Here is a 25,085-nt window from a genome sequence, read left to right as displayed (position 1 = left end):
GTTTTTTTCTACAGGTATCAAAATAGATTAACATTTTAACAATACATAACTGCCTGCTTCACACGAGTGCTGTGTGAACATGCCTCCTGAATTTTGTTTTCCCCTGTTTGACCCTGAGCCTCAATACTAAATAAACATTCAGTATCTTTAACTAAGAGGCCCTTTGGGATTGTAATTCCCGTTTTTATTGAGGAATCAAAGCTTTGAAAATTGAGTGTACCAGAGAGAAAGACAGTTTGATTTTGTTTATTGTAGTTCCAAAATTAAACAACTTAGCATTGTCTTTTCACTACATTTAATTCTTGGCTAAGGTAATCCAGCAGTTTCTGGTTAGCTTTCCTGGAAGCAGTGTGCTCTGTATAAACCATTTTTGGGGAAGCTTTTAAGTAACAAAGGCTCTAAACCTTTTAGGATCTAAAGACTCAAACACAAATGACATTATTTCATGCAGGCATAATTCTAGAAGAGCTTTATTTAAATATCTTCATGTGAAGAACAGCTTTCATGAATTAGTAATTTTACTGCTCATCCTTTTAGTTCTTCCTTGTTTGATTACCTAGGGACTGTCTTGCCGTGTTCTTCAGTTCCGTCCTCTGAAATCCTCCTGCTCTGCCCTGCAGAGTGAACAGAGGACACGTGGCTGTCAGCAGAACCTGAGACATGGGAATCTTTGTAAAAGCAGGGAAGAGCCAGGTGGAAGACAGGGGGTTGAAGGTGGCTCTCCCAGCTGTGACTAAGCAGAGGGTTACATTACAACTGTAGTAACTCCAAGGATTTCAGTTCAGAGAACATTCTTCCTGAAGCTTGGAAGCAGCTCAGGTGTGAAGCTCAGAAGGCTTCCAAACACAGAGCAAAGTGACCTGGGGTAGGTCCCCTCTCTGTGGCACTGCAAGAGAGGCTTGTTGGAGAATCAGGATCACCCTGCCAGGAGTTCCTGTAGGAACTGAGACCTGGGAAGGGCCAGAACCAACCGTGACAGTCATGTTGGGCTGTGCTGCCTCACAGGCTGTGGCTGACAGACAGCTCAGTACTTACTCTGGGGAACATCTCCCGTGCCAAACAGCCTCGAAGTTACTCTGCTGATGGTTTTCTGTCCCCCTAATTTGCAGTGGATGTAGCCATATAAATTAGCAGCCTGCAGGGATATCCCAGCTATCACGAGAGCCTGTGGACAAAGAGGAGTTCAGCAGGGACAAGTACACCACTACTTCCCAACCATGTAGGATCTACACACGTGTGTACCTGTACATACCACCTCGAGAAGTGTGTGCTGTAAGAAGGAGATAGCCCTTCCCGTAATAAATGACCTTCGAAGAGATGCAATCCTGTCAAACACAGTAGTTCCTTCCTGCAAAATGTCTCTTTTAGCAGAACACCGATACCACTTGTGTCATTCTGTATCTTTAAAGACTTCATTACTTTGCTAAAAGCACTTACTCAGAAAAGGACCTCCTCAACAGATTCCAGAAAGATTTCATGTTTTTGAAGCCTGATTTGTATCTAAAAATTTTGCATCCAGATCCATGGCACACTGCAGGGCTGGTTAGCTGCCAAATGCCTTATATACAAATAAGATCCTGTAATTTACAAATTTACAAAGAGCATCCATAGATAGGAATCCCTATCTAGCATTGACAGGCAGTGAAAATAACTGGCTCCTTTTGTGGTACTACAGGCTTAGCAGCAGCTGGGACCCATCTGACTAATGGAGTAACTTACAAAAAATGTTTCTCAGCCTCAGGACTGGTTTCCTGGAAGGATCTAATTTTCCTTTGTGCAACTTGCCTTTTACGGGCACCTGAGCAACCTGCCTTCAGAGCCAGCTGGGGTTCTGTCTCCAACCAGCTCTTGGCTTAGCAAACAATCTCTGGTTTTCAAAAATAAAGGTGGAACCATAAACAAAGAGTGCTGGTTTAATTTTAACTGCTGCCTTTTTAGCTGTGCCATTTGGGGCACCAAAAAGCAGTTAATGATTTGCAATTGATTCATGCCCATAGTTAAATTTCTTGTTTAACTGAATAATAAAATGCAATCTTGGTTGTCAACTGGTTATGTGGCTGTACATGTTGGAGGTGCCTTTTATCCTTCCATACTGAATTAAGAAATGGTACTGAGCATGGCTGGGCACGTGACAGAATGAATTCTGTGGTGATTATCCAAGTACCTGATGTTTGCAGGGGAAAACATGAGGATTTCATACACAAAAATATCCTCACATAATGCAGTATATCCATAATGCTATACAATTCCTCTTGTATTTAGGAAAAAAAAAAACCAAACCCTTGTGTGTTTTTGGTTTTTTTTGTAAAGTAGATGGCTTATAAATAATAATAAAATACATACTTATAGTTCCATTTATCAAGGTTTTAAGCACTAATGATGCTGGTTCATTAAAAGGGAATGGTACCAGAGACCTAAAATCCTTATTTTTCAGAGTAAGTAGCATTTGAATCCCAAGGAGACTTGAAAACCTGAAAACCAGCATCACCAGCTCATTTTTTGTCCTCTTCCAATAGTTTCATTGGACTGAAATAAGCTGGGGAAGAGTAGCTTGTTACAGTTAAAAAGAAGGCTAAAATTTTGCCCACCACTTGAGGTTCTCCAGTCACATGAAGGAGTTGACATTCAATAACCCATTAGAAGAGCAGCTAAAAATTACTAATCCATTCCAGAGTGGAGGGCTTGAGTGCAGAAAACTCTTTGGGGTTCCTTGAAGCTGTTGGTGGGACTTTTGTACTGTTGGAAGATTTGGTTCAAGACCAAGAGATCTGGGGTTTCCCTCTACCAAGGTTGTCTGTCAGCTGTAGATCTTTCATTATCCCCTCACTCACCAGCCATTTCAGCTTCAAGGAGAACAAGGTGCTAAAGAGAAACAGTGTCCAAATGACGGGGCAGATGATGAGACCAAGCCAAAAGATTCGGGCTTCAGCTTCAGTTGAGGCAGCGATTGTAGGCACCTGGATGGGAAATTATTGAAACTATCTGTCACCAAGTCAAAATGCACAATAAACAACAAATATCTGGGCTCTTGAGGGAGAGCACAACACCTCAGAGCAGGCTGCAAAAGCCTTGGTTACAGATTTCTTTAGGTCAGGACAACTCGTGTCTCTGTCTGTACTAGAAGGCTCATTGTTAATTACTACACTTAAAAAAAAAAAAAAAACCAAGAAAGAGAATTGTACAAAAGGTTCTGATCTTTCCAAAGTTTTTGAAACCTTACTCTAAACCTCAGAGCACTCAACCACCAGTAGTATCAGCTTCTGAAACACAAAGCTTCACACCTGAAAAAGGAAACACTCTGATTCTTCCACTCTGAAAACTGAAAAGCCTTTCAGTTAATTTTCAGTATATTTAATTTTCTATGTAAAAATAAGAGTAACCCATCCTTCCCCCATGAGTCAGACATTGTCATGCAACTTGTAAATGTAGTTAAATTACTCCATCTTGCCTAAGAAAACCCTGAAAGATGCAATAACTATAAGGTGTCTTAACTTTTTCATGTACCCTCTAGACCATTGATGTTGCAGAGGTCCAGAGAATAACATTCTATGCCTTTGTAATTACATAAAAAGACACATCCTCTGAGTCAATAAAAGGGTTTAATCACCTGTATCCTGAATTACTGACAAATTACCCAGCAGTGGCATTGCATTGCACTAACTATGTAGGAGGAAAAATCCCAAACCCAAACACCTGAGAACTTTGCACCTGAAAGACCTCGTTAATTTGATGAAAGATTACAAAAGGCTACACTCAGCAGACTAGTAAGAACTGCTTTTCTTTCACCAAGCATCAGCAGCAAGCAGGATTTCCAAGGTGAACTTCTGTTGTAACAACCATGTGCCAAGAATTAGTTGTTGGTGAGTGACTTGGAATATCTCTAAGCATATTTACCCATAAAGAAAGAGACCTTAGTGAGCTGCCAGAGGACTGGTAAAGGAGGTGGGAATGCCTGATTCTGGGAAGTAAGAGAACTGCAGGTATTCCAGGACCTTGCTATGACTAAGTCTTTCTCATGGATAAGCTATGACAAAAATACCATCTATATGTTCCTTCTTGTGGTACTATAATTTTTGCATTAGTGAAGTTACCACTTGCCAGAAATTTTGGAAGGCTTTAGCCCATGCAGGTGAATCAACTTGGTACTTCTGGGCTAGAATGAAAAACTGCAATAGGTGAACAAGGCTTGCTCATCTCACAGTAATTTTGAAGTCTGGAGGTCATTTTATGGGTGTCACTGCTTTTAAGTACTAAGAAAGCTCTTTATTCCCGTCTCCACAGAACTGAGGTTCTCTGACAGTGGTCTGGTTTCTTTTCTCTCGTGCAGGGGTGTCTGTGCTCTGCCTTTAGCTTCCCTTAGGTAACGGGGCACACGCGGAGCTGTGTTCTCTGCTCGGGGGAGCGCCGAGCTCGGTGCGGGGCTGCAGAGGGCACTCCAGCCCCGCACAGCCGGGAGGCCCCAGAGGGATGGATGGCCCACTGAGCAGCCCTTGGGCGCTGTTCTGCCAGGCTCTTGCCCGAATCAGGCTGTGGAAAGCACAGACCTGAGTCTTGACTCTGGTAGTGATGCCAAATGCTATTTTACAGCTTGTTTGCTCAGGGTGTTTGGGGCAGCACTGGCAGTATCGGAGTGCTCTGTGATCCGGGTTCTATTCTCTGCCGTGTTCCATGAGCGTGAATGAAATATCAGTTTTAAAATACTGAATCACAGAATCAACGAGGTTGGAAAGGACCTCTGAGATCATCAAGTCCAACCTGTGACCCAACACCACCTTGCCACGCAGACCATGGCACTGAGTGCCACATCCAGTCCTTCTTTAAACTCCTCCAGGGACAATGACTCCACCACCTCCCTGGGGAGCTCATTCCAATGCCCAATCCCTCTTCCTGTATGGAACTTCTCCATAATGTCCAACCTAAACTTCACTCTGGCACAGCTTAAGACTGTGCCCTCTTGTCCCATTGCTGGTTGCCTGGGAGAAGAGTCAGACCCCCACCTGGCTACACCCTCCTGTGAGGGAGTTGTAGAGAGTGATGAGGAATCTGAACTATTTAGCACTGCTTTCCACACAGACCTTTCCTGAAGAGGATTCTGTGTTGGCATTATCTACGGGAAGATGTGTCTGTTGCAAGATATTCTCACTAGAAAATAAAACAGAACCACCGGAAACGTTTCATACCTACAGCACCATGCTGTGAATATTTATTCTGCTGATCCATGTGCTGACAATGTTGGGAGACCAGCTTTGTCCAGCAGGCTTCCAGGATGTGACAAACCAGTGTTTGCAATACTTACATTGTGTTCTGTATGAACACCTACACTGTGTTCTATAGAGGCTGGATAAAAAGTAACTGTTAAAAAGGTGCTCTATTTGTTACCCTGTTTGACTTCGGATCAGCTTTACAAATTTCCTATGCATTGTTTGCCCTGTGCCTCCTTCTATTAATATATTTACCCTTTTTGCTTCAAACACCCAGTGGCTTTTTCCGTCTTCATCAATCTGGTTCCACCAACGCAAACCAACCAAGAGTCTTCCTGTCACGTTCTAGTGATGAAACCATTATTTGCATTAATCAGCAGCACAAGTCACTTGTCTAACAGTTAAAAATAAAAAAGACAAGCATGTTTGAAAATCATCTTCTTTTATCAAATGTTAAAATTACTTCTAAAAGCTGTGCCAGCTTGAGCACAATGGCCATTAATGATGGATGGAATTACCACAAATTTAGATGCCTGTTCTCTTCTAATATGATGATTAGCACAATAGAACTTATTTAGATCAGAAATTATAGGTTGTATCTTTTTCAAGTCAGTCAGTTGGACAAGCACCCAGTAATAAACAAATTTCCTCAGTAAAAGAGGAGCACTGAGAACAAAAACACGCTGAAAAATGGGAGATTAATGGTAAGCGAATCAACTGTGTGGATCAAGCAAACAAACTAAGAAAATATTCCTGCACCTGGATGAACACTGGAAGCTTTCAGAATACCGGAGACACATCAGTGCTTCGCTTCTACAAAACAAAAACCTTGTTCCACATGGGGAGCCCCTGGATCCTGGGCTGGCCTGACCCACCTGCCTGTATGTGATTAGGGCACCAGAGCCATAGCTGGGCTTCCAGGGGCCTCCTGCAGCCTCTGCAGGGGTCTGCTCTGCAGCTCTGAACGTCCTCAGGCATTCATTACTTTAATGTTTATTTTTTGAAGGGGAAAATTACAAGGAAATCTACCTACAGCAAAGCAGTTTTCTCAGCATTTTAGTATCTCTCACGAGCCATAGAGAACATGATGATAATCAATAACACACATATGTGTGTTCATTAAACTGGGCTAGACATGTAATAAACCAACAAATCATGATGTTTTGCCAGTATGCATATTCCCTTTTTTCGTTTTATTCAATGGCAAGCAAAATACTTTCAAAGGTAATTACTATTCAGTGTCATCTTACCTTGACTGACCAAAAGTCAAAGGATAGAAGGAGGAGAATAGTGACAAAACAGGCAACAAAGCTGTTGCTGAACCAGTCACAGAACAAGTAGGTAACAATAGCACTCACTCGGAAAAACAGGTGGAAAAAGGTGGCCAGTGGGTGCCTAGAAAAGAAAACACAGAGCGTGTATGAAGTGATGGGACAAGAAGGAATGTTACAGTACTCGCTGACAGCATAGCATAACATAACTATTTCTACTTTAAAGTGGTATTTTGGATTGTAGCTTCTATTATTTCAAGTGTTGATTGGTATCTTCATTATCAAAGCAATAGTATTTTCAATGGCTAAGCTTCAATCCAAAGCTAAAAGAAGAAGTTTATTTTCACCAGTTTCTTTGGTATGTGTGAAGGACTGTAGTGGTTGTGTTCAACAGTGTTGTAAAAATCCTCATTGTTTCATGAAATAAACCAGCTTTTCAAAGCACAAAATATTTGAGACAGTTCTTGTGTCTTTCAGAACTGTTTTGAAAACAAAACAGGAACTCTGAAACTAAAAGAAAAAAAAAGTATCTGTTTGGTGTAAGACAAAATGAACCTTCATACTTAATGTCTAAACCCAAACACTTCCTTCTAGAGAGGGAGAACAATTCTGGAATCTAACAGTTCTTATGAATTATTGCATGTTAATTTCACTGGTTATTTACGCTTTGCTCATGCAACAAAATTTTGTCTGTAACAAAACAAGGAGGAATTTCAGTGAAAGATGTAACTGTATGACATGGAATACTGGCCTGTGCAGTGGGACCGGGGGTTGGAGGATTCTAGAATGAGCACAGTACAATTTCCAGGGTAATATGCCGAGTATAAAACTTACTCCATAGAGTTGTAGTTGTGTTAATTAGTTGAAAGTGAGAATTAACTAGAGGCTATTGCATTTAAACAACTTCTCCCTTAAGGGTGAGTGAATAAAATTTGCTTTCTGAATAAGATATTTTTATTTAAGTCAGCAGTTGTCTTCTCCTCCACCTCTATGAACAATTAACAGTAGTGTGACCTGGACCATAATTAACTATTCAATAGAATGTTATTTTGTTATTGTGTATAATAAAATGAGATATATAATATATATACAATTATAATTGTTTATTATAAACTTAAATGATAGCTATATAAATGTAATAACTATTTAAAGATCCTTATTGTAATATTATTCTATAGCTGTTTGACTGGTTATATTTATATAATGTCAATACTGTGCTTGCAGTACTACACACATGACTGCAGAAGGAAAAATGATGCACAGCTGTAGTTTATATTTACTCCTGGTCATGCCCATGTTAACTTCAAACTTTCCAAAAACTACTTCTGACTTAAAACTAAATATGTCACACTGTAAGTGAAAGGGGCTTTTTCTGCTGTGAGCAGGTGGATGGAGTGGGGTGGACATTGTGAACTGCCAAAACCAGACAGTGCCTCGCTACTCACACAGGGGTGGACTGAGCTTTTGTAGCTGTGTCAGTGCTTCAAGGCTGACAGTACCTTTGGAGAAGCAGTGCTTCACTTTGGAAGGCAGATTGAGCAGGATTACTGGATTACAACAGCATTACTGTTTGGATGCTGGATCTGTTCCAGTATCAAACTTTGAAGGGTATTTACTGAAAAAAGTCTGTAAGTAAGAAGCTCTTGTTCATTCCTGTGCTAAACACTTGTTAAGGCTGTGGAATGTCAGTCCTCTCCCAAGGATATGCTGACCAAGCCACAGACAGACTTGTAGGTTCTTGTCCTATGGGAGGAAGGTAGAGATGTATCAAAACTTGCACCTCATTTTTTTGGGGCAGCTCTCTCAACCTCAGAAAATTTATGCTTAAAAAATAATAATCCTGAAACTAATAGAATCTAGTAAATAAACTGCTCACTTCCTCACTTAACAGAACAAATGTGTTCTCTTAATTTGCAGTCATTACGAAATTTATAGTTTCTATCATATACAAACAGAAGTTTTAATAAGGAGATGATCATCTTTTAAAACCTGAAGCTAAACAGTCTGCATCCTTTTTAAAATAACTTTTTTGTTTTTCTTCTGTGAACTCATTTATATTGAATTAAATTGTACTCCATAAAACTCTTTTAAAAGTTAATATCCAGAAATACAATGGCATTAAGATATCATTGTATAAACATACATTATCCCTTGTACTAATGGGAGACAGTACAGGCTTTAGAATATGGTAACTTTTCTTGTTTCCTTTTCTTCATTCAAATCCAATAAAGGATGAAGGTAACTGAAACTCCGCTTGCCAGACGTTTGCTCCTGACAGCATAGCAACCCTCTTGCTTGGACTTTCATTTTTCCTGTTGCACCTAAACCTCCCTCTAGTGTAGAACTGGAGCCTTGAGGCTGAAGGTTTGCCATTTACCTTGTTACAATGACCTCTGTTCAATTTGCAGGCATGATGCCTGTTAGGACAGGAATGAGCTGTTGTGAATTTAGTTGCATCCCACATTAAGGAATCAAATATACTGAAGCAGATTTTGAATAAAGGGGCTCTCTGATCATCGTGCTACCTGGCTGATTGGTAAAAGATGTGATTGTATTCTCCTGACTGTTCCAGATCCAGTGTTCTGGTACTCCAGTGAACTGCAAAGAGGGTGTAAGTTATCTTTTTCTAACTTCCTAGGAAAGTAGCCATTAACTTTTCACTTTTAAGGAGCCCTTTTGCACTTACCTTGGAGAACCACAAAAGTACATCTTGTCATAACTTATGCGAATTCTAACCAAGTTCAAGATATATGAAATTGAGATAAAAGATTTGAACATCTTATCATGCCCTCTAATAAGACAACTAAATTTTGCAGCATCTAGGTGTGTTTCAGGCTTGTTTAGACAAGATTCTTCAGAAATCTAAAAACAAACATCTGTGTGAACAGTGTAAGCAGTTCTGTGTGAATGCAGTTTCATTTCTGCATTCTAGAGCAGATGAATTTTCACTATGAGATTGTCTTTTCATATTGTTGTGAGGGCAAGAAAGAAGACCTGTCTTTAATAAAATAAGTGTCTACAACAAGTTGATCACTTAATAGTTTGGTTTGCTGAACTTTGCTTGTCTGTATTTGTGGAGTAGTGTGGGCCAACAGGAGCAGATCTGTAAAGTAACTGGTGCTGTGGACCCCCTACAAACATTTCAGGATGGTTTCACTTCATGCTCAGTCTAGTCTGGTCCTACAGATGGAATCTGTGGCTCATGTGTTCAAGGTACTTCTAAGCTGTGTTTCTCAGTTTAGTTGAATCCTTTGGGCTATGTCTCCAAGACAACACCAAAATATAAATTTTCATTTAAAATTTGTGCTGCTGTTGAAGGCTGACTCAGTATGTAGTTACAAAATCCAATACAGTCTGAAGTGCAGAAATGCTTCACCAGACACCAGCAAAACAGAGTAATTGTACTGTAAAGCTACGTGATTGCTTGTGACCTCAGATACCATTTTATCAGGTTTAACACATCTTATGTTTCTTTGTTTACACCTAGAAGAAATATTATCATTGTAATGGACCAGAATAAACTGGGGCAAAGTAACTGGGGCACCTTCTAAATCAAAGGTGATTATGTATGTTATTGGTGGGTGCATGCATAATTTCTTTTGACATAAAACTCTTCCTTTTACAATCTTTGTCTGAAGGTTCTTCAGAAACTACTATGGAACAACAGCTCTGTCACCTGGGACCTCGGTGTGGCCAGAGCTGCAGAGTGACACCCAAGGTGACAAACCCAAAGGCAGGCAGCTTAACCTGGTGAGAGGGGTGAATGGGTTGGATTTTCTTAGGTAACATCCACAAGGATAAGATGTACAATACTCCACACATCATCACACCCCGTGGTAGGAGAGCATGACAGTTTTATTGCACGTTTCTTGCTGTTTCCCTTCAGCCAGCTGTGCAGTGCAATGCCTGAGCACTGCAGCACAGCTGCTTTTGCTGGAGCTGAGAGGCCTCTCCACTACTCCAGCTCTAGCAAAGGTAGTTTGGTTGGGTTTTGGAGCGTTGGGTGTGTCAGGTTTCCGTTTCCATGGCCGGGAGATGCCGAACAGCGAGGCCGGGCCTCGCCTTCTCCAGTCCGGGCATCTCCCGGACAGAGGCTCCCCATCCTCCCCGGGCAGCCTGTTCCAGCGCTTCACCACCCTCTCTGTAAAAAACGTGAATTAAGCGTTAAAAGGAGCTTTCTGCGTTCCCGTGCATCACTCCAGCCGCAGCAGCGAGGGCCGCACGGGCTCCGCGATGCTGCGGCCTCCGCGCCGTTACCTGATCCGCGCCTTCCGCAGCGCCAGCTCCTCCTCGCTCCCGAAATCCAGGGACACATCCTCGGTGTCGTCCACCAGCGCCTGCGGCGAGGACCTGGTCAGCGCCCAGGGACCGGGGGGGCCGCGCTGTCCCCCGAGCATCCCACCCCGCCCACCCCTCTACCTGCTTCATCCTCCCGCGGCTCCGGGCCGGGAGATGTGCCGGGGAAAAGGGGCCGGGATGCGCCTCCCCGGGCACCGCCTCGGAGCGGGGCCGGCTGCGGTGGCTGCGCCTGCCGAGGCCGGGGCGGCCGGACGGGCTTTGGCCGCGGGCTGGGCGGCAGCGAGGGGAGCCCGAGCGCTCCAGGGCAGCCCCAGCCCCACCGGCAGCATCAGCTGGGATCTCGTGCTCAAGAGAAACCCTGAGAGGAAAAAGGACTGGAGAGAAAGGCTGAACGTAGCTGTGCAAATGTGAGAGCACACCTGCGTGTGGCATCTGGGGGGCACCCGCAGTGCTGCCAGTGCTGTCCCCCCTCAGCGGCCCCGTGCCCCCGTCGGGTACCGCGGTGGGGAGGGTGGTAGGACACAGCACCGTGGTGTTCCACTGGTGTGGTGTGGGTAACTCGGCCCTTCTGTTAGAGCAGCTGAGGCTACTTGTTCTGTTCAGCCTGGAGGAGACCCCCCCATTGGGGTCTGCACCTTCCTCATGAGGGGCAGTGGAAGGGCAGCTCCGATTTCTGCTCTCTGTGACAAGTGGCAGGACCCCAGGGAATAGCCTGAAGTTGTGTCAGGGGAAGTTTAGGCTGGATATTGGGGAAAGGTTTTTCCCAAGGAGGGTGGTTGGGCACTGAACAGGCCCCCAGGGTCACAGCACCAAAGCTGAGGGAGCTCAAGGACTGTTCTCGGGCACAGGGTGTGACTCTTGAGGCTGTCCTGTGCAGGGGTTGGACTCGATGATCCCTCTGGGTTCCTTCCAATTCAGGGTATTCTATGATTCTGTGATAAAGATTCCTCCTGGGTTTTTTGTTTGTTTGTTTTGTTTATTTATTTGCAGGTGAATTATGCAGCAGAGTCAGGGAAGTGAAACAAGACAACTGAACTTCAGGATAGGCGTAATGATTTCACAATAATGGGGGGAAATAGTCTGGTCAGCTAAGCACAAAGTGGAGGGTCAAGGAAGATCTGATAAACTGCAGCCATGTGTAGGTCTGACTAGCTGTTAGCATTAAATAAACCTGCAAATTAATAACTTCCTGGTCTTTTCTAAAATATCTAACTGAACCAGACTGCATCTGTTGAGTAAGTACAGAAGTTACTGAAGTCAACATTCCAAGAACATTAATTGGAAAGTAGCTTTGTGGAAGATTTGCTATTGGAGCAAAGCAATACCCAATGTGTCAGAAAAAAAAAAAAATGTAGAGCTGTTCTTAGTAGGGTTGTAACTGTAAGGGAGGAAAGGTGTATTTTAATGACTAATCATCTTAATATCATCATATTTTGTCCTTGGTAGTGTTAAAACAACACTTTGAAGTGTGCTAGCAAATATAGTAGATTTGTTATATAATGGGATGGTTCATCCCAGCCTAAAATACTGAAATATTTAAGGAGACCTCTCACTCCCTGAAAAGATATAAACTCTTTGATGCCTAAAAACTATTCTGACACAGTTTCACTTTTTAATATTATGCCAATTCTTAATTAAGACAGTCTAACTGCACCAATAAAGTAGAGGTTTTATTCTTTGGTCCACTTCATCCAAGGAAAAAGAGTGGAATGGAATGCAATGTTTACATTAAAGCTTATTTATCACACTTAGCACAAGAATATTACAGGCTGCAGGGTAGGAAATATGCATGGAACTACTCAACAAACTATTACACACACTTTTTACATACTAACTTGTATCATTTATCTAATGATCTATTATTACTAATATCTATTATTACTAATTCCAAATCAATATATAGTCCATGGATAAAGACAGCATAAGTAGGTTTTTTCTCTCAGTTTTCACTTTGGTAACAGGCATTCACTGCATGGTATCCTTCCACAGAAATTAGCAGCTGCTTCTTTCCCTCTCACTGAGTGTCCAGGGCCTTTTGATGGATTCCAGCGTTATCTCTGAGGCCTCTCTCTGGGCAGCTGCCTCTGGCTTTCTAGGCTGAACATCTCTTTGGTTTCCCACACTTTGAGAGCTGTCATGAGGTACAATTATTAAATAATGTTGTGCATACCTGGAGCTGACCTCTGCTTCATTTACTGTATCAACATGCACCTCTGCTCACAAGCAATATATTAACAGTAACTCAAACAGAACCAGCTCTGACTTGGAAGCAGCTCCCGGAACTGCACTGGCAGAAACCTTCAGCATCTTCCTGGCTGCCAGATTCTTCATCTCAGCTACTGTATCAGCTCCTCTTGCACCTCTCAGTGCAGTTCTGCCAGCAAATCTGATGGTTTAAGTTTAGTAATTCTGTAGTGTTGCTGTATTGTCTGAGCCATTGCGTTTTTGTTCTAAGGAAGTAACTGTGTGCTGTGTTCCTTGTCAGATAAAGCAGAACTTCCATGAGAGAGGTAACAATTAGCCTGTCATTGCATTAGGTACCTGATTTACTACTCTGGTTCCTCTAATTTTCCCTCCTTCCAGTGCTTATCTCCACTGACTCACTGCAGGGATTATCTGTTTTCCTAACAAAATCTATGAGATATTCCCATGGGAGACTATCACTGTACCATGCAAACATTTTTAATAAATTCCCTAAAAAGCTATATCAAATTATGCAGCGTGATTATTCGAGGTATTTTATGGGTCATCATTTTCTTTTAGAGCAAATTAAGAGCTAGAAAGAATCTTTGGTCCCTAGAGGAATCATTGCTCAAACCAAGAATTCCTTCATTTTGAGTTTACTGGAAAAGAATTCTTCCTTTTTTTTTTTTTTTTAAGTAAGTACGTCTGAGTGAAACCTCATTAAAAGCTTCCAGTGTTTTCTAGGATTTCACAGAACAGATTGTCTTATTTTCAACACTTTTTCTGAGTTCTGGTTTAACCACAAATTATTTGAACATTGGAAAGATTAGCAACACCCTAAAGGTGATGTAAGTTCTCAAATACTGCTTCAACAGCACCAAAAGTGGAGATGGTTACACCGAATTTATGAACTGTGCTTTGGTTTTCAGGTTTGTACACAGGAAAACCTTGACCATTTATGAAATATATTAAGATTTCACTTAATTGCTGACAGAAATATATAGCATAAAATCATTAAAAATATATCACTTCCTGCTGTGCACTTGCCATTACCTTGCAGGCGATCAGTCCTCTCCCCAGACAAATAACAGCCTCTGTATTGTAAAGCACTATCAGTGCCAAAGGCTTGATAGGAATAACTAAGAAAAGCCTCTCATTCTCTGCTTCAACAATAAATACGACCTCCTCTAAGGTTAATATGCTGTTTTATTCACACAGCTACCAAGAAGTCAGCTGATTTCTCTTTCTCTGGAGAGCACCACCCAAAACCTTGCAGGATATGGCATCAGAGACTCTCCCTGTAAATTGCCCGAGGATATTGTGAATAACCTGACAGTTTTTGCTCTGGTTTAAGTATCTCAGTGGTGTTTACAGTTGAGAATACTGTTCCTCTGAATGTTGGAAAATATCGTTAATCCACTAATAACTCTTACCTCACTTTCATTAGATACATTTAAAGGGTTTGTTGGAGGTTCAATAAAATGTTTACATTTTGAGGAGATAAGGCAAATCAGAGAAGGTACTAAATATATAACTTTCTAATAGCATCACTTTCTAATTCATTTGGAAAATATGGTTTTCTGCTTTGGCCCAGAACCAATTCCTATGGATTTTTTTTGGCTGTAGATACCTGAATTGCTGTAACTGGCCACTCTGTCTTAACAGGGGAGAAGCCACAGCATACACTTAACAGATCAGGACAGTGTCTCTTAGCTGGGTGATGTGTAGCTGTAATCAAGTTCTGCCATCAGTAAGAAAGATATGTCATAATTGAAGAGGTTTGGGTCCCAAATATAAATGCAAATTAAATAAACCCAAAGCCTGTATTGATCCTTCATTCAGTTATGCCTAAAAGGTGGAAAATAATTTTTGAGTATCTGAAGAAAGGAGTATAAACATCCACCATTGCACAGTAACTGGGTTTCATTCTAAAAAGTGCAGCAGTAGCTGCATTCCTTTCAGTTAGGAAGAAAACCAAGGAAACATTATATATTTTTATTAAATACCTTATCTTCTATATGCACTGTGTGGCTTTAGGCCATATTTAACCCATGCTGTAGGAATCTCTGGTGCAGTTACCTGGGAATCCAAAATCTTTGAAATTATTAATGAGTTTACTTCAGCATCTTTTTCTATTCTCAGGCTGTGCAGTGGTCACTTAGCAAGAGCCAAAACAAAGGCAAGGCAAAGTCATCAGCTCTCTGCCAGCCTGGGCTGCATTGCTTCCCAGTATTTGGACACAGAATTCTTGGTGTGTTTAGCTTTATATATCTCTGGTTATGTTCAAAGCTTTGTTCATTCTCAGCTGCAGTTCTTGGTACTTGTTACTTTGGCAAATAATTCCCTACTCCTCGAGCTGGGAACTGTTTGGGCACGGAGCCGAAGTTTGGTTTTAGTAACATCCCAGATCCACTGCAGTGGGAGGGGCTTATCCCTGCACTCTGGGATCCCTTTCCCGGAATGGCAGTGATTTCATCGAAAGAGATGCTGCGAGTCCCTTCCCTTTCTTTGCCCTATGAATTTAACATACCTGTGCACTCTCACACAAGTATCCAATGACCTCTCTTGCCTTAGGCCAGTCCTGTATAGGCTTGCTGAGGGGAAAAAAAAAAATATAATAATAATCTTAGCCTATTAAATAAAAGATCCTAAGGGTTATTGAACAGTTGAGAAACTTAGTACAATAGGAGTCTGAGAAGAAAAACTGAGTGCTGTTGCTCCTATTGCTTTATCTGCAAAAAACAAGTTAATAAATAATAAAAGTAGGAGACACTTATAAAAGCTGTAAGCTGCTTATTCATTAACTTTATTTCTTGTATTCTTTTTTTATTTCCTCTCCTAGCTGCTAGTAATACCCATGTAGCCTCATTCAGCTTCCTGAGATGCCTGTTGGACAGTTCTTCAACCACTTTCACTGGCACTTTCTACTTCACCTTTTGTTGTGGAGGCTGTGGCTAAGCAGCTTTGGCTATACTTGCTTACATTTGATTTTCTTATTTATTCCAAATTACTGTGTCTGTGAGGGGGTGGTAAAGGCAATAACTTTATCAGGAAAAAAAAAGAAGAATATAAACAAAACACAAAAAAGGGGTTCCTAATCTTGGGATGCAATGAAATGAAAACCCTGTACCCACCATTCTCAAGCCTTTTGACTTGCAATTTTTTTCTGGAGCAGCCTGTGGTCCCTCCATTATTGTTTAATAGTATCTTTCCTTATTTTGTTAATACTTACTTTTCTAGTTCACCAAATATTTTCAGCTCTCTAATATTCCTTGTACTCAATCACAGAGAAATTGAAGGGATATCTGAGGAATTAAAAGTCACCAAATCCACACTATTTCTGTGTGTTTGAATCGTACAGAGAAGAAAAGGTGCTCAGAATTGGTCTTTAGGTCACTAGATCCCCCATATAAGCCACAGGGGCATTAAGTGCCTTGAAATGGGTCTGACACATCTTTACAAGGTCTACCAGGTGCTGCTGGATAAAACTCACTCTGTATGGAGCACACAGCCCTGAACCTCTCCTGGAGGCAGGGACCCAACCTCTTTTGGGAAATATGAAAGCAAGGCTCACATCTGTGGCCTATGAGCCCTTTTTACAGACTGAGAAGGGACCACAATTCCCTCTGTGTCCTCACAGGTGACAAGCCTCAACCTCCCAGCTGAGAAGAGGAGGGAGCTCCAGGCTGTGTTGGATGTGTCCACAGCTGAAAGCTGTTCTGCCTGACTCCCCAGCTGGAGGGTGAAGCATTTGTCTCTCCTGTGAATGGACCTGAGTTCATGAGCCACACATCTTTAGAATCTATATATAATCACCAATTAAAAATGCTGAAATAAACCTTGGAAGAAGGGCAAGAACCTAAACCTATTCTTTCTCAGGGAATGCACAGCTACTGGAATGGAAGTCACAGTAAGTGCTGGTTTATTCAACTGACTAAAGGCAGAGCTACTGTGTCTGACATGTATTATGGTAGCCTTTGTGTCTGGTGTGTGTTTTAGTTGACAAAGATCAGAAATGCTCTAGGGAAGCCCCTAAAATATGTGGTTTCTTCAACTGTCAGTTTAGTATTTTTGCCTGAATCTGAAACTTGACACAGTCTGTGGTTTTGTGTGCATCCTTTCCTTTGTTTAGCTTGGGTTTGCATTTGTGTTCCATTTTATTCTGCAAGAATAAAATTCTTGCTCTATTTTATTTCAGTGTGAGGGAAATCCCGGGGGTTTTATGTCACATGCTCCAATGTACCCGTGTACTGGACTAGTTACATGAGTTCCAGTCGTGGTGACAGAAAAGATACAAATTTCTTGTATTTTCTTCTTTTTTTCCCCTTCAATTCTTCTTAGCTATAGATAAATTATAAGTCCATTTGTAGCAAAATGAATACTGTTGTGCCCTGTCTGTCCCAAAGCTACTGCTAAGAGATCTGTGTGTTTGTGATGCTCACAGGCTTCTTGAAAACCAAGGGAGGGCATAAGAGGTTCTCTCAGTGTCTCTTCCTCTGTCTGTAGGCCAGGCAGCAGGTAACTTTTAGTGGAAATGCTTCACACTCCATCCTTGGCTTCCTGATGAAATACCTTGTGCTAATAAAAATAGTGTAATAAGAGAACAGCATGCTTATAAATCAGCAGTGCTTTGGCAAAGTATCACTAAACCAGGAAGGTTTTGTTAATTTTTTGGGGGTAGGGGTGGGTGAATCACTGGAATTAGGGTGAGGAAGAAAGTGATGGAATTCATAGTTTAAACATGGGCCTGTCAACACAAAGGCAGCATAGAAAATATTTCACAGAATCACAGGATATTCTATGTTGGAAAAGACTCATGAGGATCATCCAGTCCAACTCCTGGCCCTGCACAGGACGCTGCAACAATCCCACCATGAGCCTGAGAGCACTGTCCAGACGCTCCTTGAGCTCTGGCAGCCTTGGTGCCCTGGCCACTGCCCTGGGGTGCCTGTTCAGTGCCAACCACCCTCTGGGGGAAGAACCTTTTTCCAATACCCATCCTAAACCTCCCCTGACACAACTTCAGGCCATTCTCTTGGGTGATGCTATGCCTGATGCCCCTGAGGACATGGTTGGCCCTCCTTGGCTGATACCCTGCTGCTAAAAACAGCTTTGTGTCTTTGTCTTCATAACTCTGCCTAATTCCCCACAGAGAGCTTTGTAGTAGCTGTGCCCTCTTGGCACAGCAGTGAAACCCAGGCTGCACAAGCTGTGTTGACAAATTGATGTTACCAAGCTAAAAAGCGTGAGCCCTATGAGTTTTTAAACACTAATATTTTAGAGAAACAGAAGAATTTTATTCAGTGTTTGTGGCAGACTGGCAGCCAACTTGTAAATCCCAGCCTAATAAAAGTAGAAGCCAAGGTCATTTCTGCAGGAATTTCATGCCTTTTGAAGTTAGTCAGGATTTTGTAAAACAGTCATCTCAGCCTTATCTTGGGAGTTCTGCCAAGTGTCCTTGTGGCCCATAAATTCTGCACTCTTTGTGTCCATTATAGAAGGTACCTCCTTCTCCCCAAGCTTTGTTAATCTTCTCCTAGGTCTGAGGTCATTGAAGTATATCAAGTCCTAAACCTTAAGAAGGCAGTTCTACCAACAAGTGATTTATCCTTCTGACACCTGAACATCACCTTGAGAAGTAATGTCCAATACTGTATTTTAGAAAAAAAAAAATTAGACTCCTCTCTAAATTGCAGCCCAAAGTCCTTCCATAAGTTTTACAGGTCTATACCAATATTCTTTTACTCTCCTTTTAAAGTCACTTGGTTTTGTAAAAGTAATTCTGAATGCTATAATTCAAGCTGGGGTTCTGTTGTTCTCCAAGAGTAGAATTGCCCCAGAGCTATCCCTCTTCTCCCACACACACATTAATCCCCTGGTGGGTCAGACTGAAAAGTGACTTTACTCCCTCAGAATGTGCCTGCATTTTTATCTCTCCCGCTGCCCACCAAAATCCTCAAGTCTTGAATTCAGCTTCCAAAGTCACTAAATACTTCCCCTATTTAAATCTGCAGCAGTTTCATGTAGGCAGTGCAGTTTTGTTGCTTATAGACATCTGGAATTTCAAGTGGAAAGCATTCCTCCCATGTATGATAGAATAATATCAGAGGTTCTCCTGCATGAGTTGCCAGCATATGCCATGGACAAGGGCTCCTCAGACTGTCGGTGGCTGCCATGCCAGCTGAGAAAAACTGCCCTTATTGTGGTCTCTTAAATCTACTCTGCATTTCTGGTTCTGCAAGAGGTGGCAAAGAACAACTTTTATTATGGCCCAGCTATAAAAATGGGTGTTTGGTAGTCACCCTGAAGGGGTAAATGTCTTTGTAGCTGCTCTTGCATTGTACTCAGCTCTCTTCTCCTTATCTAGTCCCCAGTTATGTACTTTGTACTGTGCGTGCCCCAAGGCATTCTCAAAATGCAATAAACAAAAGTAAATCTTTAACAAAGCAAAAAAGAAAAATAAAGCTAATTTACCAGAAATATACTTCCTCTTGGCTCATTATCTGTCATGTTTTGAGGCTTAAAACACAGAGGTTTAAGCAACAGAGGGGAACCCCAGTGCTCAGTAGACAGTAGAGAGTATAGATCTACTTCAGAAAAAGATTGCCTGATTGTTATAGCAGAACCTACAGCCTTGAAATAAACACTGGGGCAAAATTTCTAGGCCTGGCTTACAGATGGGATATTTAAACTCCAGTCATGGCTAAACAAGACTGAGGCTGAACATGGGAGATGTATTCAAATAGAATCTAAATATTTTCTCTTTATTTTACTGTCTTGAAAATTGCCACTATTTCCTTTCATCGTCAGATACATTTGAAAGTGGAGCAGTAATTCCACCTGGGAAGAAACAATGTCAAATCTTTATTAAAATTTGAAGTACCCTATTGCAGATTCTGCTTCAGATCCAAAATACCTTTTCAGAATAAGAACAATTTGATGCTTCTTGCTTCTTCCAAACACTTGCGTTTATAATCAACATCAGAAAGTACAACACTGGAAAAAGAAGTTCTCTCATTATCCAATAGCACAACTTTAACTTGCAGTGCAGGTAGGTAACAAGTTTTGCTCTAATTGTGTAAGTGGTAACTGAGAAGAGCCAATTAATTGATTTTCCTTAGGAAGAAGTAAATCCCTTGGATGTATATTCTAGTCTTCCTTTAAATCAGTGTTTGCCTTTTAAAGGTATTTTCCTCTGAAGTTGCTTCCTACATCGATTTAAAACAGAAGAAACATTAGTTTTGTTGATGTATGAGTAGGAATAAGGTCCAATTCATTTGGGAGAGCATTGCTCCTCGGCTATTACATGAAAAAGACTCTTTCTCTTAGTTTTATCACCATAAAGCTACCCTGAATAAGATGTCTTTACTTTTATTTTGCCATCTTTTGGAGCGGAAGAAATGCTGAAGGCAGCTATGGGTTTCCATTGTGGAAAGTTGGGAATCACTCGCTGTCACAACCAACCTGAATGAGTTTACCACAGTTTGTGGAAGGGCAAAGTTTCAGCTTCTCCTGCAATCACTGAGCTCTTGAATGGGTTCAACAGATTTAAAAAACAAACAAACAAACAAACAAGCAAAAAGCCTAAAGTATTGTCTTGATTATTTGACCAGGGAGGTTTTCAGAATCCTTTCTTAGCATCATCAGTCACATTCAAGACCCCTCTAGGCACCAGCTGTCCTGGCTAAGTCTCTTTCTTGATGGGAGGTGCAGAGTTCAAGCCACATGAGAAGCTGTGTAATAAAAGAGGAAACTCAATTTAAACTGCAATCCTTGGCCGGTTCCTTCAACTCCTTGAGCTGCTGCATCTTAGTTATGCAAAACTCAGATAAGGAAAGCTCAGAGCTCCAGGGAAGAAGTGTGAGGGGATATACTAATGTGAGAATGGTAGACTTCTTGTGGAGAAAGAACTCCCCTCCATGGGATAGTTTCAAGAGAGCAAATAGCTTGTGGTACATCATCATGATTGCCACTTAAACATGAGAAAAGATTTTCTGCAAGTGTTTCACACCTTAAGGGCCTGTGCCCAGGTGTTGTTCACCAGGAGCAGGAGATTAGAGACTTTTCAACCCAAATGCAGTTTTGTTTCTTCTCTTCTGTCCAGACTGGAGACAGATCACAAGTGGGACGGCCTTTGCATAGGTGTTAAGATATAAAGATTCCAGCTTGGGTCCTGTTTTACTCTTCCCACAGGTTTTAAGGATTTCTGAGGAGTTTTCCAACAAGATCTGCAAGACCATAATCTGGGAGGAAGCCTAGTTCCTGTACAGCTGTCCCTGGCTTTTGCTAAGCTATAGGCAAACATACCAAGCAACAATGTGCTGGAAGTACTCTGACCTCAGAACTGATTATCTTGTAGCTAAGGCCAAAATAAGGGAAAGGGGACTAGAGCAGCTCAAGCTTTGAAAACTTGATTCAAGTACTTTTGCTGCTACAGTCCTAATTGACAATAATTAAATGTGATTTCTATTTCTGCTTTTGGTTTTGCATTTCTAGAAAAAAAAAAATTTCTTGCTGTCTTGACACCAGATAAAATCTGCCAAAGGCTCCTGTCATACCCAGATGCCGTGAACTGAAGGACATAACTGGCCTACACTGGTACACTTTCAGCTGCCTCACTGTCCCTGGGAAAAACAGTGACATTTTATTAATATTATTTGGATTCCAAAATCTGCTGTAGACTTTTGGGCAGCATCATATTTACTTAGAAATGATACTTCCCCTCAATGCAGAGAAATCAAAAGCACAACTTCTTCTTTCCAACTCACTTTCCTCTTTAAAATGTATCACAGCACAAACAGTGCATGTGAAAAGGAGAACTGAGTCAGGCCATACATTTTTACTATTTGTTGGTTTTTTGTTGCTACTGCTTGCCATTGCTAAGGCATGCCTTTTCTTTTGGGTCTTGAGAAGAACATGACAAGCCTTAGAAGAGATACAGCTGTTATGAAACATCCCTCTTATCTAGGAAAGCTGTGTGTGAGGAGCCTGGGTGGAAGGAATCCCAAACAAAAATTCTACTAGGGAAACAAATTTATGGCCAGAGAGGCCAAAGCCAGTAGCTGGCTGGAAAACCAGAGCTCAAATATAGAGTCAACAGCTCAGTCAACATGAAAGGAATTTTCAAGGAAGCACAGTTCCTTGATCATAACACAGTATGGAAATCTCTAGGGACTTTGCAGCAATGCCCATGAGCAGGAGAGAACGCTGCCCTCGGTGAATATCCAAGGACCAGCCCATCCCCAGACTTTGGTACACTTTGCAAAGCAGAAGTGCAGGAACTTGTTTTGGATAAATCTCTGAATGAAGGCTTTGGGTACCAATGTTGTGCCTTCCATCATGAATGCACACTTACATGGGATTTCCTCAGTAATTCCACCAGGGTTTGCAGCTCTCAGGGGAAACCTTTTTATGCATATTATGAACCTGACTTCCTGTCATGAATTGCTGCTGGTCATACCTGCAGCTTCCTTAGAAGGTAATTTTCTCAAGTGAATTTATGAACTCAAAAGGTTCAGAATTTCCAATCTAGTAGGTACAAAGACAGATTAAGGCCTCAAATATTTGCAGTCATGCAGAATCTCCCAGAGCTTTGGATAGGAATTCTCAGAAGACAGAGCAAGACTTAAAGACATGGGTAAAAATATGGGAGGAAATGCTGAGGATACAAATTAGGATAGTTCATGAGAGGGCAAAATACTGACCTGGAAGGTTCTAGATCTGTTATCACCTACATTCAGATTAGTGCCAAGAATTCTTATTTTAAAGGTAGAATACCGTACACAGTGGCCTAGTGCCACTTGTGCTGGGAGTATATACAGTCTGCTTTCTTCTTCTAATGAAATCCTTGATGTGCTTGAAGAGGTGTCTGCTCCTTCCCACTTTTGTAATGTAACACCTAAAGTCTACATTCAAAGATCTTGAATATCTGAAGCATCAGTCTTCATCCATCACATACTCAACCACGGTCACTGTTTTCTAGATTTTGTAGATTCAAAGACATTAATTCACTAGGAAATTACTCAAATTTTATTAGAGACTTCAGCTTCCTTTGAAGCAAATTCTCTTCTGGATTTCTTATTGAAATTTGGTCATTTGTCAACCTTAAGTTCAATCATTGCTTCATTCTGAAGAAGCTCTGCAAATAAAACTTGAGTCAGGAAGAGATTGATATAAGCAGGGTTCCTCTTTATCTACAGATGTTTACAGTTTCTGGACAAAAAAGTCCCAGCTTTCTCTCTCTTGTAAAGTGCATTATTGACATCTGTTCATCAGTGCTTCCAGTACTGCTGAATATGCTCTGCCTCCTCTTTTTGCAGTAGGCAGCTTCTCATTGAAGCAAAGAGGCTGATGGTCCTCTGAAAAGCTTAGGCAGTTCTCAGCTGTCTCACACCCTCCTGTTTTCCAGTCTGCTTCTCCCTGTCTGTAAGACCACTTTCCTAGATTGTTCCACTGGATGGACTATTATTTTCTCCAGCCGTTTCTTTCTGCTGTTTCCAAGCAGCTCATGAGTGTTGTACAAGAAGTGGACAACCAGCCTTTGCTGCAGTCATGAAGTGGAATCATAGCTGAGTAAACAGCTGAACTCCTGTTCCACAGATTTTTGCTCCTGAAGTGCAGAGATTGCCTCCTGGGACTGCCACCTCAGAGACTGGTAAGGAAATTCACCTGCAGGGAGAGTGAGGGAGATTGTCACTTAAGGGGTTGTGCTGCACACTAGAATAAGAACAAAAAACAAATTTTGTGTGATTGTTTTCTTGTCTCCAATCAAAACAGAGCACTAAAATACAGAACTTGGATTTGTGCAGCCTTGCATTATTTTCTGCTCTGAGTGCTGTTATCCTGAGATGTTGCTTTTCTTCTAATGGGCACAGAAGAATTCCAGCTCAGCCAGGATGGTTGGAGAGGATGGTGCTCCACACCACAGGTTGGGCTCCATGTCTGTAAATACAGGGAAGAGATCAGCCACTCCCAGGGAGAAAACAGCTTTGTCCCTTCTCAGGGAGCATTTTCCCATGGAATCCAGTGGATCTCCTCTGCAAAGAGAAAAGGCTTACACAGGTCAGCAGCTACTTTGCTTATAGGAGCAGAAGAAGCCAGTTGTTTTCAAGTAGCTGATCAAAATCTTGCCTTACTGAAGCAGGAAATCCTGGATGTCATTGTGTTTATCAGATCCTACTTCCCTCCTTTTCCCTTGATGGAACTTTTCTTTAAAGCTATAGCCAACAGAATAATACTACAAAAAGTATTTGCTCACTTTGGAATATAGTGTCTTTTGTAATTAATTGCTAATTGGTATCAGTCCAGGCAAGAGAAAAGCAAGCAGATAAACTTGCAGAGCCACACAGAGGCAGCTACAGGCATCATGATGGGAATGCTCATGAATGAACTTGGTTTTCAAAAGGCTGTTTGTCTTACACCAGGTAGGCACTGGCAAGGGAAGTGATGATTAGATGAATAAACGTTCTGTCGGATGCCACTACAAGCAAACCGTGAACACCATGTGCAAGCCAGGCACGATTCATGAGCTCCTGTTTCACAGAACATCCCACTTGTCATTTTAGACCAATGGCAAGAGACTCATGCTTGATATACCAAACAAATTTTACACCGGTAGAGTCTGTGAACACTTTCACTTCTGCTACCCCAAGCGGAGCTGCAAGGTAAGTGTCCACATACTGCTTGCTTTGTTCTTCCTGATGACTTTGGGACAGATTTGAACTGGAATGAAAAAGGAGAGGAAGAATTCTGGGGAGCAGTGGAAATTGTCACTGTCGGCTCTCACCCAGTTATGAATTCCAACCAAATAATTCCATCTATTCCAAACTGGCAACACGAGCAAGCTCTTCTTAGCAGTGGCAGTGACCAGTGAAGGTAACAGTGCTTGTTGTGCTGGGATTGCAAGAAGGGAGGTTCCTCTTAATTTTCCTCTTTGGAATTCCCCCTATGAGTGTTCTGGTTTGCTTATTTCCTCCTTTCTGCTGTCACTTTCTATTTACCCTGGGCAGGACTGGCAGCTCTCCTCACTTTTTGGTACCGAACACAGAGGGAAAGAGCAGGAACTGTGCGGTTTCCTAAGGTCAGTTTTTCCTCAACCCTTGAATGCATGCTTTTTCCATGGTAAATTGAT

General features: G+C 41.7%; 1 protein-coding gene across 1 annotated transcript; it reads right to left on the bottom strand.

Annotated features, from left to right (window-relative positions):
* Positions 1-230: 230 nt before the first annotated feature.
* On the bottom strand, positions 231-11,014 carry TVP23A (trans-golgi network vesicle protein 23 homolog A). The gene is made up of 7 exons (XM_050317310.1): positions 10,892-11,014; positions 10,730-10,809; positions 6,452-6,596; positions 5,457-5,546; positions 2,832-2,957; positions 1,036-1,165; positions 231-614 (listed from the first exon to the last, which is right to left on the bottom strand). Exons 1-7 carry the CDS (start codon positions 10,898-10,900, stop codon positions 553-555), a joined length of 642 nt encoding a protein of 213 aa, XP_050173267.1. The 5' UTR covers positions 10,901-11,014; the 3' UTR covers positions 231-552.
* Positions 11,015-25,085: the final 14,071 nt, after the last annotated feature.

The sequence above is a fragment of the Myiozetetes cayanensis genome, unplaced genomic scaffold (assembly GCF_022539395.1).
Source record: "Myiozetetes cayanensis isolate MyiCay16 unplaced genomic scaffold, myiCay2020 scf20-37, whole genome shotgun sequence".
Taxonomy (NCBI): domain Eukaryota; kingdom Metazoa; phylum Chordata; class Aves; order Passeriformes; family Tyrannidae; genus Myiozetetes; species Myiozetetes cayanensis.
This window is presented reverse-complemented; position numbering and strand designations above follow the sequence as displayed.

Bases quoted from the DNA above. Each gene is read 5' to 3' on its own strand.
- TVP23A (XM_050317310.1), bottom strand. The intron at 6,597-10,729 runs GTAACGGCGCGG...TTTCTTTTCTAG, and splicing joins CTGCGGAAGGCGCGGATCAG to GCACCCACTGGCCACCTTTT. The intron at 615-1,035 runs GTAAGTACTGAG...TTCACTCTGCAG, and splicing joins CACGGGAGATGTTCCCCAGA to GGCAGAGCAGGAGGATTTCA.